We start from the raw sequence: 18,968 nt of genomic DNA on the forward strand, positions 1-18,968 counted from the left end.
CCCCTTTAATTCTAATAGAGATAGTAACAGTAGCTCCCATCTATGCAGCATTGATTATTTCATTGAAATTGGCAAAGGACTGTCTAGGTATCAATTTACTCCCCAAAACAGGTGCCTAAAGTAGGTATTGTTTTACTGTGCTTTTTCTACAGGTGAGAAAGCTAGTACTCAAAAAAGTGAAGTCATTTTTCCAAAGTCACCCAGATACAAAATAGAAATGGGATTGTATTAATGGTTCAGTCTCTCATTTCTCCATCTTTATAAAGTACTCCAAAGTAAACACAATAAAATCACATGTGGAGATTATATATTGACATGGCCAGTCATAGCCAAAATAAACTTGTAGTACCCTAAGTTGGTTTTTATTTGTATATATGTAAGTCTTTTTTGAATTACAACTATTGATCACCTTTGAGAATATCATTGCTAGTATAACTGTACAGTTCTAATATCCACCCAATACATAAATTCCCTACATTTATAGGTGGGTAATTTAAAAATATATACATGGAAAAACATACAGTGCTTACAAACCAAATTCAAATAAAAATCTTTAAAAAATCTTAGAAATTCATTAAGCAGGTTATGTTGATCCTATTAAAAATGGTTCTTCTATGTACAATACATAAACTTTAAAAATACTACTACAGGAAACAAAAATTCTTTGGTTCAGCAAAAGGATTCTAAATGTGGAAATTTAATTTGTTAAGGATGCACCTTCCTGGGTTGGGCCTCACTTATCTGGTTTAACACTTCAGAAGCAGATAGATGACTCTCTGAATGCTGAAAATATGGGTGGATGTGGATAGCGATGCTTTTCCTATAGAACAGTAGCATGTGAAAGTATAACCAGAAGCTTGAATAATGCAGGAACTTTGATGTTATTTTTACTCTGCCAGATCAAAAAGATAAAAAGAAAATCTGTTTCCCATCCATTTGGGAAGGAGGGTGGGAGAATGATCATGATCAGTACATAAAACATTCTACTAGTGAAGTTCTTAGGTTACTGGTGTCCAATGCTATTGAAACAAATCTATTTGTTATTTGGAAGACTGCAGGGAGGAGCCAGGAGGGGGACAGATGCTGGATGTCCCTTTTACCGTCCCATCCCTTCTCTAGTGGCTTGCCTGCCTTAACAATCTAAAATTATAAACACTCCCTTGACTCAAATGTCTCCTTAAAGTAATTAATGCAGCAGTGATGAGGCGTGCATCAATATCTGCCAATGGGATTTCCATTAAAAATTAACTGTGGTTATTTCTATACTCTTGGTTTATTAATAGCAACAATCACAGAACTGGCCAAAATATCTCAGAGTTTCAAAGAGTCAGCATTTATACCTTTTAGAATTTTTTCTCCTCCATATGTAATGGGAAGGAAAAGCCTTCACAATGTAGTTCCTGCGTGTTTTCTAATTTGATTGTGAAAATATTTAATATATAAGATAAAACCTTTCCAAAGGCCCATCAATTAACCACACATTATAACCATCTTTAACAAGACTTTTGAAAAGTCTCTGAGGTATCACAGCTGGTCACAGGAGAATAAAAATATTTTTTGCTTTGTTTATTGTTTCTAAGTTCCCCAATAGAATATAATTACCTGGCTAGATTCATTAACTCATCTGTGTTAGAAAGTGGTACCAATGACTAATACTCAAATTTGCCTTTCCCCAGACTAGGTTCAGAAGCCTATCAATATATTTCTAGGTTGAACACAGGTGAAAATCAAGAACTTCTGTTGACTACCAAGTTTACGGCAAGCCATGACTTCAAGATGCCATAATGCTTACGTGGGATTGTTGAGAACGGGGGAAATCTTCCAAAATTCACCCTTGTTCTTTCTTCTATTTGAATGACTTAGTTGCTCAAGGGCAAGACACTTTTTAAACCTTACTAGGACTCAAAGGAGACAAATATGATTGGGACGGAGCAACAGACTGCAGAGAAAATGATGTCCCTTTGACAAAAATGGTTCTGACTTTGAAGAGGGCAATAGGATCGCCTTCAACATTTGAGAAAAGCAAAGAACAGAACACACGAATAATTCACAGCATCTAAATGAGACATTATCATTCAGAACCACCTCCGCACCTACTATTTCCCACCCCCAGCTCATGGGCAGGGATTTCTTTTCTCTAATGGTCTTCTAAAAGATAGTATAATACTCTGAAGAGAAATAATCAGTGTTGGATTGTTGGTCCTTATAGTCCTTTTGTGTATGTAGGGCAGTAATCATCTTTTCTTCTGTCAGAAGTCTTTATCCCAGCCTGACAGCTCATCAGGAGGCACCCCCTTCTCGGGAGGATACTTGTCAAAGTAGCTGTGATCTGTGGGTCCACTTAGCTAGTAGAAAAAGGATGAAACCAAAGGTGAGGATAACGTTGACGAAGCATGCTAGAACATATGGGGAATGCTTTCTGTATCTGAACACTGATTTTCTACTGCAACCACTTGTAATGTACATATAAGGAAAATAGAACCAGTTATCATTTTTGAGTCACACTCTCAGCCTCATGAGATCTCCCCTTTAGAACAAATGGATCGGGTCCCAGAATTACGTGCAGTAGGAGCTACCTGGCTTAAGGAGTTATTTCTGAAAGAAAAGGTGACAGAAATGATGTCTCTTTTTTTTTAATTGGAAAATATTTTAAAAGGAAATATTACAAATATCAAAATTTGCCAGAATCCTTCTTCCACTTTATAATAAAGTTTCTCACTGATCTTGAATTTTTATAGGGTTAATTGACCCATATAAATTCTCCAGAATGTCAAACAAAGGGACAATTCAAAATACTAGTGACCTTGTTGAAAGAGTGAAATGACTCTGGTATTAAATTACTTTGCAAATCAAGTGGTTTCCAATTCTTTGCTTTCAAACAATCTTCATTAGTACCTAATTGAATTATCAGCTGATAGATCACTAAAAATACTATTTATGATCCATCATAATGAGTTTTTTGGGGGCATAAGGAGACTACTCAGGAGGTGCTCAAAGTGACATTGCTATTATAAAATCCTCCACTCTCATTTACTTATTTATGTGAATACAACTCTTAGCACTTTCATCTACAGAAAAATAATTTTAAAAAGAAATAGAATTGATGTGGAATCTGATCCCATTTTTTAGTAAATAATATTCACCCACAAGTACATTAATAATTTCTTTTCAAAACATTTTTGTTTAATAATTATTTAAAAATTTATAATATATGTATGTTGTTTGATACTGCATGCTACAAAAATGTAATTATAACTGAATCCAGAAGAAATATTTGTATTGCCAGCGAAATTTTTATCCTCACAAAAATTTTTAATTTTATAAAAACTAAAATTGAAAGGCACTTAAAGAATGATTAATAGAAGACCATCCAGTATAAAAATCTTTTACATTAGGATGAAATTTTATAGAGAAGATCTAATGGAAACATGAAAATAGGAGTTTAGAGAGAAAAAGTAGTCATGTAATATTTCTGTCTATTTTTTAAATGGCTGATGGGTTTCATATCTCAATGGCATTTAGATTACACTGGATATATTTAAAGGGGCAAAGTGAGAGTAGTGTTTTACTATAAAATGTCAATATTTACAACATACTCGAAATTACATTTTCCACAATGACTTAGATGAGTAATGAAAAAATTCAGATGTCAATCTAAAAATGTACAAAGAAAGACAAAGATCCTCAAAATTCCTTTACAGAGAACACAACATAACATTTGTAGGGTGTTGACTAGATTATTCCTGAGCCATCCCCCTCCCTCCCCAACTTAGCAGATGTTCTGCTTTCTCTGGAGCTGTGCTGTCCAACCAGCAATGGGGACTGAGCACTGGAAATATAGCTAGTCGGAACTGAGATGGCTGAAAGTGGAAAAACCACTTGGGATTTTTGAAAATTCAGTATGAAAAAAATAAATGTAACATCTTTATTAATATATTAATATTCTGTGTTTGTTACATGTTGAAATAATATTTTAATGTATTATGATAATTAAAATTAATTTCACCCATTTCTTTTTACCTTTTTTAATACGGCTACTAGAAAATTTTAAATTACATATAGGTTCATATTATATTTTTAGAACCATCTGTCAGCCTGACCAACACTGGCTACCTTGGGATTTAGATTTACATGTAATCCATTCTTAAGAGCTGAGCTAAGGTCCATTGAATACGTAATACTATTTAGACCATATAGTCACAATTGCAAAGACATTTTCACTTAAATTTAAAAACTGTTAAAAAATTTTTTAATCTATTCTACACACACACACACACACACACACACACACACCCCTAAAACCTGTTTACAAAAACAAATACTTGGAAAAAAATCAAGAGAGTAATATAGTAGATACCATACCTCTCTTTGTAAAGGTGATGGAAGGTTCCGTGCTTTCAGTCCTTCCCAATTAAAACCATTTAACCACCTGAGAAATCAGAAAAGTACAGAGAAATATTACTTATCTGATAAACTATTAGCATGTCAAGTCATCTGTCCACCCATTTTGTTGCCTGCTCCCTGCCTGCAACAGTATAGCTGCAAGTGATCAGAGGAAAATACCAACCATGCCCACACACATTTGTGTCTCTCACATTAAATCCATGCCCACTACCCTCAGGGGGGCCTTTAATGCTGCCCAGCAGTCAGTCTAGGTTTCCCTGTTCCCCTTGTCACACTCCCTTAGACTCATAATCCATTCTTCGTCCTCTCTCCTCAAACTTTCAGACCTCCTATCCATCTTCCCTCCCAAATGATGGCCTGACTTCCTATTTCACTAAGAAACCAGGAGCAGAAAAGAGAACTTCTACAATTTTCCACCAGCAAACCTGCCTGTGTAGGCACATCTGTGTGTTCCCTTTCTCTACTGCACCATGAATGAACTGCCCTTGCTCCTCTCTAAGGTCAGCTCCTCTGCTGTGTATTTGATCTTGTAGACATTCGCTATTCAGACATGCTCCTTAAATTCTCCTCTCCCCTGAATCTTTAACATCGTCTCTCCTGGGGCATTCGAATCAGTATGGAAACATTTAAATTCTTCCAACCACAAAGCAATCTCCCTTGACCCGAACTCCCCTCCAACTCTCATTCCATTTCTCTCTTCCCATTGGAGGAAAACTTGAAAGAGTAAACTAATCACTGTATCAACTGCGGACAAAAAAAAACTGTTGCCTGCCACTCCAGTAAACACTAAGTGTTGCCTGCCCTGAAGCCCTCAGCCATTGCAGCCACCTGATGGGGGATTCAGGATGGAGAAAAACTGAATACTGGTCCTAGATAGTTAAGATGCATATCTAAGGGGTAATTTCAAGGAGCCCAAACTCTTACATCTTCCCATATATAGAAAAGCAGTAAAATCGTTGACTTGAGATGTCTTCTATTTGTGATTAGCGGTAAATTTTTTTCTTTTTCTTTTTAAAATTGAAGTATAGTTGCTGTACAGCAGTATGTAAGTTACAGGTGTACAATATAGTGATGCACAATTTTTAAAACTTATACTCCATTTATAGTTATTACAAAATATTGGCTATATTTCCTGTGTTGTACAATATATCCTCGTAGCTCATTCTATACCTAATAGTTTGTACCTCTTACTCCCCAACCCCTATATGGCCCTTCCCCACTTCAGCAGTAATCTTCCAATGTTGTACTACATGTTTTTGTTTTTAAAGCAAAAACTCTTATATATCCTGATTCCTCCTTTACCTCTTTGCAGCAGTTCCTCAGAGCTGAGAGGTTGTCTCCTGAGCTATAGTCCTCAGTAAGGTCTCCAAATAAAACATAACTTGCAACTTTTAGGTTGTTGTGTTTTTCTTCAGTCGACACTACCCATTTTCTCCTAGGCACACCGCAATCAGGCTTCACCCTCTCCACTCCAGCGAATTCCCTTAATTCTCAGTTTTCATCTTACTCTTAGCACAGCTCATCACTCACACTTCCCAAAACACTTTCTTCACTTGGCGCCAGAGACATGCCCTTGTCCTGGCTTTCTTCTTACCATCTTGGGTGCTTTTTCTCATTTTCCATTGCTATTTCCATAGGAAGTTGGCATGCTCTGGGGCTCAGTCCTTGGACCTCTTCTTCCAACTACTCCCACTTTCTAGGAAATCTCATTCAGTCTTGTGGCTTTAAATAGCATGTATAAACTGATTACTCCCAAACTGCTATTTCCACCACCACCCTGCCCCCCTCCACACACACACACACACACACACACACACACTGCTTAACAGGCTGCTAGCTACAAGTGCTATTCACCATCTCCGCACTGGATGTCTAACGGGCATCTAGCTGTATCAGGTCCACATTGAAGCTCCAAATTTTCCGCAACGAACTTCCCTCAACTCTTCCAGTTGCTCAAACCAAAGACTTTGGAGTTATCCTTTCTCTCACATCCTATCTCACTCCATATGTAAATCTAGTCTGTTACGTTCAAAATACGTTGGTATTCAGAACCTGGCCAATACTCAACACCTCTACTCTACCAGCATGGGCCAAGCCACAGTTATTTCTTGCCTGTATTAGTATAATAACATCCTAACGGGTCCTCCTGCTTTTGTCCATGGGAAACAGCCCAGCAAGGGTGATCATTTAAAATGCAAGTCATTTGGAGGAAATGTTTCCTCCAACATTTTAAGTTTGGAGGAAAACTTGAAAGAGTAATCTAATCACTGTATCAACTGCAGACAAAAAAAACTGTTGCCTGTCATTCCAGTAAACACTAAATGTTGCCTGCCTGAAGCCATCAGCCATTGCAGCCTTTGTTCACATCATGCCTTTGTTCAAAACTGTCCAATGCTTCCAATTTCACTCAGTGTAAAAGGCAAAGTCATTACCATGTCTTTATTAAAACCCAGAGGCCTTATCACCCTTTCCACCACCACCCTTCCCCCACCCTGCCACTGCCCTACCTTTCTCTTTCTCTCTCTCTTTGCTCCTTTGTCTCCTCAACGTTCTTCCAACAAGCATGGGATGTTCCCACTTCAAGACCTTTGCACTTGAGCCCCTGTAGCTGAATTGTCCTTTCCCCAGATTTCCACATGGTCTGTCTCCTCAACACCATCAGGTATTTTCTCGAAGGTCATCTTCTTAGAGAGGCCTTCATTGGCCATCCAGTCTAACATGGCAACCCCTCCCCAACCCCATCCCCATGTACTTCCCATCCTCCTTCCATACTTTATTTTCTCTCCTTATAAGTTACTGCCTTCTAATATACCTACTATACACTTAATTATTTTCTTTATTTTCTTTCTCTCCAACTAGAATGCAAGCTCCATGAGAGTAGGGGTTTTTGTCTGTTTCCTTTCCTTCTGTGTCCCTAACACTTGCAACAGTACTTGACACAAAACAGGGGCTCCAATAAATGTCTGTTGAATAACTGAATGACTCTACAAGAGAACACCCTTACATAGGACCTCTAACTATCATGTCTTACAGTAACACACTGCCATGATGGTGATGCTATTGGTGAAATGTATATAAGAGGCTCCAAGATAAAAAGTATTTTACAGTTATCTGTAATGAGAGAAGGCTGATGGCCAGATGAAGTTCTTTCATTTATTGCTTCCAAACTATTAATCTAAAAGGAAGGACTGATCTGGTCTTTAGGATACGTATCAGGCTTGGTGAGCTGGAAATGCAACACCAGAAATGAGGAGGACTTGCTCCTCTCAGACAGAAACAATGTACTGTGTCTCTCAGAATCTTATAAAGAACCTGGAATAATACTGTTTAAATCCACTGATCTTTTCTATTGGGACACTGAGGTCAGGTCTGCCAGCCAACAAAAATTTATGGAAAGTCAACTTGGTCCCAGGCATCAAAAACAACAAAGACCCTGCTTTCAAGATATTTTTATTTTGGCAGGAGGTGACAAGTAATCAAACAAAAAAGTAAACAATACGAACATTTACATTAATTTCATATACTAATACGTACTAGGAAGATAAAAGAGAATAAAATGGTGGATGATGACTGGGATACGGATGGCTTGGGAGGTGCTGCTTTTAGCTAGGGTGCTATCTGAAGAAGTGATATTTGAATTGAGGCCAGAATGAAGAGAAGGGAGAAGCCATGGGAAGATTTGTGGCAATGACCTTCTGAATGGAAGAAAGTGATAGGAATGAGCTGAAGTGTGGTGAGTGGAGGGGAAACGAGAGAAAAATATGATGTCTGAGAACCAGCCAGAGGCCAGATCTTATAGGGTCTTGTAGAACACAACAAGGAGTCAAGATTTTATGCTTATCGGGAAGCCAGTAGAAAGTTGTAAGGAAGTGATGCAATCTAAATATGTTTTCAGAAGACGATTCTGGCTGCTCTGTGAAGAATGACCGCGGGGGGGCGCGTGATAGGTCAGGGTGGTGGTGGGAGGTATCAGAATGAAGGCTGGGAGATTTTAGGAGGCCCTCGTATTCATCGGTCTGTCAACTGTATCCGAAGTTACCCTTTTCTACCTTTTTCAATCTCCTCCCTCTCGTGGAGTTGGTTTTGGGTCACTCCTTGACTGGATTTCTCATTCCAAGTCTAAGCTTAGCAAGAGAAAAAGTACTAAAAACAGAGAGGGCGGGCTCTTAGTACATTCCATTTCAGATGCCATTCTTAACCCAAAGTGCCATTTTGGTCTACACTGTTGAGTCTCTAAGCAAAGAGTGAGAGTCAGACAGCAATCCTAGATGTATGACTTCCATTGTCCTTGCTGCAAAACCACAGAAGTCCTCTCCATGATCCACCCATCACCTTCTTTGCACAGACCGAGGCTCCATTTTTAAGGATTTCTAGGCACACAGTTCTGTGGATTCTTTTCTTTTGCCACCGATGACTGACACAATTCCTTTTCACATATTTTACAATGCTCTCTACCCAGATGCTACTCCATAAATATTAATAAAAATCATTACTCTTACTCTACTGAATCAAAGAGCCTATGCATTTCTTGCTGAGTACTTGTTACAATTTGACTTATGGCAATATTTACTTAACATGAGTGGTTATTCACTTAACACCTGGCCTTTTTGACACTAACCACATTTTAAGTAATCCAAGTGCCAGCATGCAGTCGTGTGTGAAAAATATTCACTAAAGAAATATTAGCAGCAACTGTACATAAATTGCTTCTTCATTTTTAAAAGAGTAGTAGCTATTCTTGAGAGTAAAATTCTAGAGACTGGAAATATTAAAGGTAACATTAAGAGACCTGAAACAAATTACTCCTCTACCTAGCAGGAAAGATTTAATTGTACCCTACAACTATATTATCCCTCTTTTCAGAGAGGTGTTGGGAGACATGATTGGTACCTAGTTTATAAGTTAACTTATAAATAGGAGAGGGAGGAACTCTATTTTTAAGAAAGATGATTTAACACAGACTGAACAAACATATAACAATATGCCACGTTTAAGTGTATTGTTGTTAAATACAAAATTGAAGTAAATGGCTCTCCAAGGAAAAAAGATGTTTTACTTTAGAGAGGAGTGGGAAAATCTGATGGCAAATTTTAGAAAGAATGCTTTTTTAAAAAAACATTACAAGAATATACTGGGTAGTGAAGCTATATGTGCCTTGGAGACTTACGCAAGGCTATAGAACACTCCTATTTGAAAGCAAAGAGAGTTCTATTTTTCAGACCCCCGTGCCCCATCTTTGTATGCTAAGAAGCACTATGAAAATCAGATGAAATAATGTTTTTGATCTCCCTGAGCTCACCGGAAGGCACTGTGTAAATTTGGTACATCTTATTAGTGAACTCTGCCCTACACACAGCAGCTTCAGCTGTATGCTTCAGCTACTTGGCAAAGAACACCCTGTTAAGAAGAGTGGGCAAATTAATCCCTATGGGGAAGGAAATTCAAAATTCTTCATTACCATGCTGAAGTGAGAAAATCCTTCAGCATGAATCTGCATGTACATCTAATCACAACTTGACAGCTATATTTAAATGAGCCTCAGGTAAATAAGAAGTAAGAGATAAAACGGGAACCTGTTAACAATTATATCACTTCTATTTCCCACCTACCCCAGAGCAAACATGAAGATGCTTCTTTAATGAGATAAAAGAGGAAATACATTGGAAGGGGGGACTTTTACTGACTGGACACTTGTTTGTTCAATATGAATGGTGTGTTTATGTGTCATTTTATCATGAGAAAAGAAACTGTGATAACAGCACATACGAAGAGAGATAAATTGGAATCTAAGACAAATAATGAGCTTTACACGAAAGACAATCCAAAAGATGACAAAGAACAATAAAATACGTATTTTGATGTCTATAAAATCCACAGATGTGTCTGTCTCCATCTCTTCCTCCCTCCCTGCTTCCCCATCCCCGTCCTGATATATCCTTATGGCAGAGCCCGATATGAATTTACAATGTTGAATACATGGCTTTATTTCAAGAAAGTTCATGAATAGATAGAGCAGGGCTGGCAGCTTAGGGATTTTTTTTTTTTTTTTTTGAGCTGTACCACTACTGTTCAGAAAAACGAATAGTGTTTCTATTCAGCAGCATCTCTCCCTTTATTTTCACACTGTGTTGATGTGCCCCTAATTCTTCAGTAAAAATATCCAGAGAAGAATAAAATGTTGAGAGGTGTTTTTCTTTCTGAAAGTGAACACAGCAGTGTGCTCAAAGGTTTTCAGTAATGAAATTCTCAAATTTATTTTTTGTACTATCAATAGGTGATGTTTCACTTCTGTAAATCATAAGCAAAATCAAAACATCTCAAGGATTGCAGGATTTAGCTAGGCATAGATTTAAAAAAAAAAAAACAAAAAAACTCCAAGACCTGAACTTCCACATATGGAACAAAATCAGAGAGTTTATATTATGGAAGTTATTGATGGTTTTAAAGACCAGCTTTAGAAATTCACAGACCTGAAAAAGGTGCTTTTTAGACTATTACATAAGGATAAAACACTGTTTGAGGTTTTGTGGAAATCAATGTACTTTACCCCAAAAGTAAAATACGATAGGAAGCTTCAAAATGTGGAGAGCTGGTCAAAGGAAAATTATATTTTAAATAAATATATAATATTAGTTAAAACTGAAGTAGAATACTATTTAACAGTTGGTTTAGCTGACCCATTCTCTAGAATATTGAGAACAATAACTATCCTACTTTAACTGTAAATGAAACGTCAAAATTAGAACTTGATTCCTTTATAGAATCCAAGTTAATATTAAAAAATAATGGAGATTACAGCAGATAAAAAGCTAAGTTGCTATAACTTGAATATGTGATTTTGTAATTTGTTTTATAACTTCATCGCAGCTAGTAAAACACAAATTAAAAATAAAGCACCAAAAAGGAAAACTTGATCATCTGTGTAGGGATCTTTACAGACTGAGAGAAGCTTCAAGATTACCACACTTTAAAAATAAATTTCTAGATTTTTCTGGGCAAAGAAGTAACTGTGTACCTGTGTTTCTTAATGTCATTGATTCCATTCTTCAGATTTCCTAGTCTTTCTGTTGGATTTTGCCTAAAATAAAATTTTAAGTCAATTTATAATAATTATGTTTGAGTGAATTTTACATTAAAATTTAACAATTTTTCTTTATTCATTCATTCATTTTGTCAACAATATTCATAGACCAGGCACATCTGAGAATAAAGGAGATGGAAAACACATGCCCCCTCTGGGGGAGCCACAGTCAAATTACAGTCAGGAATATGAATATATGTATTCAATATCTATATATCCCAATATATAGATATAGGTATATACATACGGATATATAGATATAGGTATCTCCCAGTGCTTTAAATGAGCTATGAATAAATGCTTAAAAGAACAGGACGATGCCACCTTACCAAGTCTGCTAAGGGAACCAGGGAAAGCTTTAGAGAATCATTTACAACAGAGCTGAAATTTTAGAAGCATGCAGAAATTTCTGTGGGCAACTCACAGCTAGGTTTCATGTTCTAAATTTACTAAATTTCAAAGCTTTTAAAAAAGTTCAAGTGTGCAAGAAAACTGCAACAAAATGAAGCTTAAACAAAATTCTAGAAGTCTTCTGTTCTCCAATAAATTATTTTTAGTGGTAAGTAGAAATTTGGAGTAATTTAAAATAGGAGTACTTTTTTTTTTAATGAAGATTGAAAGAGGACATACAGTAACACTTTATCATCGCCACTAATTTTCTCTCAAAATAACAATGCTGTAAACTACTCTTTTATTAAGCTAAGTTTTGTGGTTCTATTTTCCTCTAACAAAGATGATTCTCAAAGATAATCTGAACAATCTGCATCTCTTTTAAACTATGAGTAGGTACTGTGTATTACATGAAGGAAACTCAAACTTCTAGCACAGACGGCAAAATAGAAAATGATTTTCATTAAATATAATTTAACTACATAGAAAAGTACAAAAGGTAAATATACACCTAACTTTAAAATGTGTGGCAGCAGAAATGAGAAGCCTTCACACCTTCCCCCAAGAACAAGGGGTTTTTAATAGTCATTCTCACCTGCAAAGCCTCCGAATCAAATCCTCAGGTCGTCTGGTTATCTTTCTGGGAAAATCCATTTTTTCAATTCCTTTGAGAATCAAATTGTAGGTCATCATTTGGTCAACCCCAGAAAAGGGCGGGCTAGAGAAAAGCCAAAATAGGACACTAGGACCAGCATCTGAGACACATTTACAACTAAATTTCTTTTCTTTTTTTCCCTCCCTCCCTCCCTCTCATGAGTTGTTTTATAGCAAATCTGGATATATGCTAGAAAATAATTTCACATCACTTAACGAAATACACACACACACGCGCACACACATACACACAGAGGTAATCTGTCAAGTGGTGATAATCACTAAAAAGAAAAATAAAGGGGAGGGCAGAGAGTGAGAGAGAGGAGGTGTGGTTTTATTTAGACACAGTGGATAGGAAAAGCATCTCTCATATGTTGGCAGTTGAGCAGAGGTGGGAGTGAATGAGCCAAACAGGCAAGGGATTCCAAGACAGCAAGTACAAAGGCCAGGAGTCAGGAGTGGACATGGGTCGTTCTTGGAACAGAAAGGAGGGCAGTGTTGCTGGTGGAGTGAGGAAGCAGGAGAGAGTGTAAGAGGTGAGGGCAGCATGGTCATCTCGATCTAGCGGGCTACGGGAAGGACCTGGGAATACTCTCAGGTCAGGTGATCTAATTTACAGAAGTCAGAGTAAGCTTTTTAAAAATGTGTTGAAAATAAACTGTGATGGTACTAGCGGTGGGGGAAGGCAGGCCTGGTAGCCTGGACTCGAACGGTAGTGGTGAAGGTGGTGAGAAATGGTGGGATTCTGGATTATTTCGATGGCATAAAGTCAACAGGATTTGCTACTGGGGTGAATGTGGTATGCAGGAGAAAGAAAGGATTCAAGAAGGATACTGAAGTGTTTTGACCTATGGAACGGAGATACTGTTTACTAAGACTGGTGTGGAGGTTAGGCTGGGGGTGCGCAGGTTCAGAGCAGGTTCTGAGGAAGAGAATCGAGTTGCATCTTGAACATCCAAATAGAGATGCTAAGCAGACAGTTACATTTATGAGTCTGACATTCAGGGAAGAGGTTAGGGCTGGAGGTATGATTCCGGGGAGTCATCAGACAGTATCTACAGGGCATAGGGCTTGATGTTATCACCCAAGGAGTGAGTGGGTAGGAAAGAGGTCAAGGACTGAAGTGGCCCGATGACCACTGAAGAAGGTCAGGATGACAAGAAGAATCCAGCAACAGACACTGAGCTGGAGCCTCTAGCATGGGAAGAGAAATGAGAGAAAGGGAGGTCCTAGAAACCACAAAGAGAGAATTTCAAGGCAACTGTTGTTAAGACGAGTAAGAAAGCACTGGAAATTAACCACTGGGTTTGGATAACATGTTCATGCATGGACTCTGCTTTTAAAAACACTTTCATACCTATTCTATTGTATCATTTAATTTTTGAAAATTAAAGATGATTTTCATGAATGACTCTGTTGTACCTTGGTCACGCTTGAGACCTTTGGATACCGAGAATTCCCACTCTTGGTAATGAACCTGAAACAAGTTCGTTGCACCAACTTTTAATAATCTATGTTTCACTTGAAAAGAAAATGAGGTAGAAAACAAAAACCATTGCTACAATTCCTTCAACTTATTTATATATTTACAAGTAGGTTGTGTTTTGTTTTGTTTTGGTGTTTTAGTTCTTTTGTTTTACCTCCTGACTTTAGGGCATTTAAAATGAACTTTTCTCACGCCCTATCCCGAAAGCCTTTATAACAGCAATTTTGCACCTTCTTCATGACAGCTCAAGGTCACTTCAGCAACTCCAAGTTATTGAGGATTTTTTTCCCCTTCCTTATTCTCTCACTTTATTTCCCTACTTCTTGTGACAATTTATTCCAGCTGATGAAGACTGAAATGCATATTCTCCAGTTACCTACAAGAGCCATCATGAATGTCTTAGAAATGCAGCTGACAAATTTTCCAGGGATGAGGAAACAAACTCTTGAAATAGAAATCCTTGTGTCCTGAGACCTTAATCAACTTTATCTCTGAATGACTACCTGGAAATTTTTCTCTTTTTTACTTCAAAATCTTAAGCAATGAATATTTGAAAATGATTACAGATATCAAATAATCTTTTTTTTTTTTTTTTTTTTTTGTGGTACGTGGGCCTCTCACTGTTGTGGCCTCTCCCGTTGCGGAGCACAGGCTCCGGATGCGCAGGCTCAGCGGCCATGGCTCACGGGCCCAGCTGCTCCGCGGCATGTGGGATCCTCCCCGGACCGGGGCACGAACCCGTGTCCCCTGCATCGGCAGGCGGACTCTCAACCACTGCGCCACCAGGGAAGTCCTCAAATAATCTTTCATGTGGACAAGGAAAAAGAATGGAGCCATGGGTAACCCAACATTGAAATCTGCAGTGTAAAAAGTTCACGAAGATTCTACAAAACTCTCCTTTTGTAACGCAGGTGTTGAGACTGGAATCCCTGTCACTGGGCTCATTCCAGCATTTCTTATGCCATTTCAAATGCAAATCCTCCCTGACATCAAGACCAAGAATATTTGGTTGTAAAGGCTTAAAAGAATGACCAAATCAGTTAATGAGAAATGGAGGTAGAAAACCGGAAAGAAAATTACCTGATCTGAATCCTGTCTATACAGCCATGCATTATATTAAAAAACTCTTATGTATAAGGCACACGTGTTTAATGAAAACTGTGTCATATTTAGAGTCAGAAGACCTGAGATTAAATCCTTGATCTTAGGCAAGTAGCTCTCTGACCCAGTTTTCTAATCTATAAGATTTAAATCATAAAATAATCATAATACAAATTTAAATCATAAGATAATAAACAATTCCTGCTTTAACTTCCATACAAGCTTGTGAAAACAAAATTAGATAATACACATGTAAGTGCTTTGTAAGCTGTCAAGGGCTTTACAGATGTGAGGTAATATGTGTGTGTACATGTGTGTGTGTAAGTGTGTATGTGTGTGCAGGCAGGTTGAATATTTGGGATCCTGGATTCATTAATACAGCCCTTTAATCGCTTCAGGAATGGCAATCCAATTTTAACTTGTAAAACTCCTGCTGTGTCTTGTCTCTGTTCATTAGCACCTCTAGAAAGCAGTTGACAAGGGGATTAAAATTTAAACCCAGCAATGTTGCCTTCTTTCAGCATTTCTGGTTAATGATTTATTGGGAAAATGGAAGAACATGGCTAAATTTAATTGATCAATGGATTTAATGGAATTATGATTGCTATTTTCTCAACTACAAAAAAAAAAAATACGAGGAAATAATAACAGCCCACAACTTCAATTTCCTTTCTTATTTTTATGATGGATTCCCCAAACCTTCACACACTTGATATATTATCTATAATAATAGGCCTTGCCACTCTAGGTAAACCATAGCAATTTTGTAGTCCTTTCCTGCACCTTCCTGAATCTTTTCACCATGTTACAAGCTAGAAAGCATGTTATATATGACATAATGTGAAGAGGAAAAGGCATCATGCTTAATCAAAAACACTCCCAAAATGTTAAATTCTTAAATCATATATTTTTTATCATTAGTAAGTTATTTTTGCACTTCTCTAAAGAAGAGACAAAACACAAGGTACTTACTTGCCCGTGAGGAGCTCATACACTAGAATTCCCAGGGACCAAAAATCCACACTGAAGTCATGTCCTTTGTTGAGAATGACTTCAGGAGCTACGTACTCGGGAGTTCCACAGAATGTCCATGTTTTCTGTCCAGATCCTATTTTCTTAGCAAATCCAAAGTCAACCTGGAAAAGAAGATCAAAGAAATTTTCAGAGACCGTAAAACTCACATTCTTCTTTGTCTTCCTCTAACTTCTTCAATCTTCTTTCAACACCTCCACCCTGCCCTTCACACCACACACAAACACACACACACACACACACACACACACACACACACACACACTCCACTGACCCTGTCATTTATTCTTTTGCAGGGCCAGGTGTAAATCTCGTTATATTGGAGAAAATTCCATGCACACACCTCTACGCCCACGAGGATGAGAGGGATGGTTTAGCAAGGAGAGACCCTTATAACCAAGGTGAAGTTCAGGGCAAGCAGACAAGTAACTTGCAAATCAATAGTGGTATTCATTGGCAAGAAGAGAGAAGGGGGAAGTGATAGACACTTGCGCCCTTTGAGCTTCATCATAAAAGGAAAAATGATAGCAGAATTGAGAGTTTGGGAAAGGGACCGTTGTTGAGAAGAAGAGGGGCTTAAAATTCTGGACAGTCTTTAAAAACCTTTATGCACAATGTCTGCACCCTCTAAATGTTGGCAGTCCAAAGTAAAAGCAAGGATCATCCCATCTCAACTTTGGCTGAACTCTGTACACTCTCAGTCTCTCTCAGGGTGGCAGCACTTGCATTAACTTATTTATTCTGCAAAAATACTGTCAGCACTCACAATAGGCCAGGCTCTGTGCTACAGATACAGTGTTGACTAGGAGAAGCTCAGAGTACTGGGAATACTTAAACAGATGTGATTAAAAAACCGCCATGTGAGACAGGATATAGTAGAAGATTATGCAAAGTATAAACTCAAAGAGCCAAAAGACATAGAATTCTGGAACATTAGGGAGAAGATGGTGGGGAAAGACGTCATTAAGAAGTGACATCTGGGGCTTCCCTGGTGGTGCAGTGGTTGGGAGTCCGCCTGCCGATGCAGGGGACACGGGTTTGTGCCCCAGTCCGGGAAGATCCCACATGCTGCGGAGCGGCTGGGCCCGTGAGCCATGGCCGCTGAGCCTGTGCGTCCGGAGCCCGTGCTCCGCAACGGGAGAGGCCACATCGGTGAGAGGCCCGCGTACCGCAAGAAAAAAAAAAAGAAGTGACATCTGAGCTCAGCACTGACTGAGGATTAGGAGCTCTCCCAGCGTGATGAATGGGTGCTACCCTCTTCTGTCTTTTCAGGATAGGCCCTTCCACTTCTCTGAGACTCTATTCAATGAACTCTGTGAACTGAATAAAGACAGGAAAGAAAGCTGGAGCAACAGAAGACCCGCTCATTAAATCGAGGCAGTGTATATGACTGAAGTCCTGCCCTGCAAAACAAAGTTGGTTTCCTTCCACAGGGGCGATTTAGCATGTACTTTTCATCTCCAATACATAAAGATATTATTTTAGTAAAACCACCCTCCACCTCCAAGTAAACAGACACATAAATTATAGCTGGGCTTCAACATGCACATTTTAATAGATTCATTATACATGGACTATCTCAATAATATGGCAATAATCATGGCTAAAAAAATTAAATAAATCAGGTTAACACATCAAAATAGGCCCTCACCTAAAAAAATATGAATCAGTGAACTATAAAATCTAGCCCTCATTTATTTATTCAAATATTAATATTTAAAACATTTGTCATATGTTTAAAAATCTCTTAGAAATTTACCTTTTTACTAAGGCTTTTTGGTATTTATCACATAACAGCAAGGATATCCTTATTAGTAAAAAGGGAATTTAAACAACCTAATTTGAAGTGGGCTTTTGTTCTTTTCTTTTATCTACACAGAATGACTCGCAAAGATTGTACCTAAGAGATGGCTGGGAATATTATGAAATTAAAATTTGTAACTAGCTGAAATTAGCATATCTACTTATTCCTCAGATAAAGAACCAATATGAAAATCTTAGCTAATTTTATAAAGACTGAAATTTAAGAAACAAGAAAGCAATGCTTATAATTTCATTTGCATCCATGCATGTATGGAAATATTATATTTTGTAGTTCTGTAACAGTCCTTCAACTCATTTTTTAAACTGCACTTAAATTTCCCATGTAAGGATGACTGGAAGTTCATTAGATGTTTAGGAGAGCTTTTCTAGTTCTGAAAGTAAGAAATTTTAATTTGAGTACCTGATTTTGCTTTTGTATTTACATATTGACCCAAAGAGATGGCAATAATTATATTAAGATTTTAAGATTTATGAAAACTTACCACTTCCTTTATCTCCTTTGATCTTATCAACTTTAGTCTAATCCATTTGGTTGGAGGAAATTGATGCTCAGACCTATTCAAAGTCATGTGCCAAATATAGAAGGTCCCACATCTTCTGATGTGAAGTTCTGTGTATTTTCTATAAAAATTCACACTACCTCTGTCTTGTACCAGCATGGATACCACCACGAAGCCTCAATCTTTTCTTTAACCCTTTATCTTCTAGTCAATAGAAATGTAAGTTCTTTCCTTTGTTCATTCAATGAATATTTATTGAAAACCATTATGTACCAATCACCAGGGTACAAAGTCCCCAGTCTTCTTAGAGCTTACATTTAAGAGAAAGAGGAGAACATGCATAAAAAATATAATATCATATAACCAACAAGGACCTACTGTGTAGCACAGGGAACTATACTCGATATTTTGTAATAACCCATGGGGAAAAGAATCGGAAAAAGAATGTATATATATATATATATATATATATATATATATATATATATATATATAT

General features: G+C 37.6%; 1 protein-coding gene across 2 annotated transcripts in view; it reads right to left on the reverse strand.

The window, feature by feature from the left end:
* Window positions 1–1,474: 1,474 nt before the first annotated feature.
* The window catches only part of PRKG2 (protein kinase cGMP-dependent 2), a 92,923-nt gene continuing 75,429 nt past the window's right edge, over window positions 1,475–18,968 (reverse strand). For both annotated transcript variants that reach the window (XM_027087594.1, XM_027087593.1), the window contains 5 exons: window positions 16,089–16,252; window positions 12,471–12,593; window positions 11,420–11,482; window positions 4,363–4,429; window positions 1,475–2,345 (listed from right to left, as the gene is read on the reverse strand). In XM_027087594.1, the coding sequence (XP_026943395.1) occupies window positions 2,250–2,345; window positions 4,363–4,429; window positions 11,420–11,482; window positions 12,471–12,593; window positions 16,089–16,252 (513 nt within the window). In that variant the 3' untranslated portion in view covers window positions 1,475–2,249. The remainder of the gene's footprint in view (window positions 2,346–4,362; window positions 4,430–11,419; window positions 11,483–12,470; window positions 12,594–16,088; window positions 16,253–18,968) is intronic.

The sequence above is a fragment of the Aethalodelphis obliquidens genome, unplaced genomic scaffold (genome assembly GCF_003676395.1).
Source record: "Aethalodelphis obliquidens isolate GAN/ISIS:26980383/991018 unplaced genomic scaffold, ASM367639v1 scaffold59, whole genome shotgun sequence".
In the NCBI taxonomy this organism is placed as follows: Eukaryota; Metazoa; Chordata; class Mammalia; order Artiodactyla; family Delphinidae; genus Aethalodelphis; species Aethalodelphis obliquidens.